The sequence below is a fragment of the Papaver somniferum genome, chromosome 8 (assembly GCF_003573695.1).
Source record: "Papaver somniferum cultivar HN1 chromosome 8, ASM357369v1, whole genome shotgun sequence".
NCBI lineage: Eukaryota > Viridiplantae > Streptophyta > Magnoliopsida > Ranunculales > Papaveraceae > Papaver > Papaver somniferum.
This window is the reverse complement of record NC_039365.1, coordinates 11,036,988-11,038,678: the sequence shown is the minus strand read 5'-3', so window position 1 is coordinate 11,038,678 and position 1,691 is coordinate 11,036,988. Positions and strand designations below refer to the sequence as shown.

The 1,691-nt window shown below is 36.7% G+C and overlaps 1 protein-coding gene across 1 annotated transcript; it reads right to left on the bottom strand.

Moving 5' to 3' along the window:
• Positions 1-879: 879 nt before the first annotated feature.
• LOC113303325 (ubiquitin-related modifier 1 homolog 2) lies at positions 880-1,228 on the bottom strand. The gene is made up of 2 exons (XM_026552356.1): positions 1,152-1,228; positions 880-1,003 (listed from the first exon to the last, which is right to left on the bottom strand). The coding sequence occupies exons 1-2, from the start codon at positions 1,226-1,228 to the stop codon at positions 886-888; spliced, it is 195 nt and encodes a 64-aa protein (XP_026408141.1). The 3' UTR covers positions 880-885.
• Positions 1,229-1,691: the final 463 nt, after the last annotated feature.

Here is a 1,691-nt window from a genome sequence, read left to right as displayed (position 1 = left end):
TTTAGATCGAGACATGAACTGAATCTTCAATTGATATCAAGGGAAGAAATATCTTCTGGAGCAGAATAATAAAGAGAGAGGAGATGAGAAATGAAATGGCTAAAAAAATTCTAAGGATAAAGAAGAAGGAGTAGTACTGTAGTAGATAAGGCTGAAAGGGTGGAAAAATAAAGAAGAGGAGTGACCAAACTTTGACTTTGGGTGGAAAAAAAGTCAAAGTGTTTCCGACCACACGCGTGCTTCGCATGCAGGAACAACTTGTCGTTGCTATTCGCAAGCGCGGGAAGGCTGTTGCTACATTCGAAACAGTAATGTGCTGTTGCGAAAAATATAGCAACGGAGTATAGCAACAGAAATTTAGCAACGGCACTATTGCCGTTGCTACTCTGGGTTGCTATATCGTAGTGTATAGTACCCGCAATGGGTATACCTAAATCATCAATACTAGGATTACCACGGGATTTTGTTAATGATGTTAACCAATCTGGACGAACCCATTAACCATTTCGTTACTGGTCTCTTCCTCTTTAGATGACTTTATGTACATTTCACCAACTTTCAAACTAATTTCATTAAACCACAACATTTCTGCAGAAGAAGCTTTAACTTACTACAGGTTAGCAGGAAAAGAGCCATGGATTATCCAATATTTTGCTCTCCTATTTTGAGAACCCATTGAGTTGAGTCACTAAAATTCAGCACCATACATTTAATCATTCTTCTGAAATCATCATATATACTAACACAGAATTGGGATACAGAATAACCTACAGGAACAATCAAAGCACCAGCTCTAGTGAAGCAAGCATTGGAATTGGGACCTTGATGGTAAAAGTGTAACACGACAAGTGATTTATAGTTTGCGAATAATCTCGAGCAATATGATCATCCACCGTGCAAGGTGGAAATGGAGACTACCACGTCTTTATCTTCTAATGTTGTATCGAGTTGACCACTTAGTTCCCAATCGCAGTCATTTGTAAGGACTAGAACACCTGGTCTCCTGCAATACACATTGCCATGAACATAAACAATAGTTCAAAATAACCTGATAAAGGAGAATAGCAGGAAATACTAAGATTACGAAGATAACAGAACTCTATTGCAATCATCTTCAGATAATCTTCTGTTATTGCCTTGTCAGAACTTACACTGAATCCCCTTTCATGAACATTTCAGGCCTCTCCTTAATTAGATTAGTACGAATCCAAGCCAACAGATCCTTCATTGCGACTTAATTAAGACCTATATTTACAAAGGAACCTATGCACAAAGAGGCATCAGGTGAGAACCTAGATTTTACGGGATTCTCGGATGATAGTCATGCTCTACAAAGATAGCAGTCTCAATAACGAAGAAAATTTTGGAACATGTTTTACCAACTCTAGTTTGCAGTCTATGTCTTGTTGTTCAACTCAAATTTTTATCTCTGCAATTTGCACATTTTTGATGTTTTGTATTTCAACAGAAGTTTTTATATAATATTCAGAAAAAAAAAATTTAACAGAAGTTCTTATATAATACTTCATTCGGATATAGTGATAGTTGAGTTCTTACTACCTTGCGAGTTGATTATTACCACAACAAATATTGGGGCCTTCCATACCGTGTGTTATAATTTTTTTGTTATAATTTCTATTACATGCCTTCATGTCTTCTTGTCACAGGAATCCCAAAGAGTCTTAGAGCTT

What these genes read in the sequence shown, in the direction of transcription:
- LOC113303325 (XM_026552356.1), bottom strand. Translation starts at nt 1,228, where the DNA reads ATGAAGGATCTGTTGGCTTGGATTCGTACTAATCTAATTAAGGAGAGG. An exon ending in TTCATGAAAGGGGATTCAGT is followed by an intron (nt 1,004 to 1,151) that starts GTAAGTTCTGAC and finishes TGTGTATTGCAG; the next exon opens with GAGACCAGGTGTTCTAGTCC.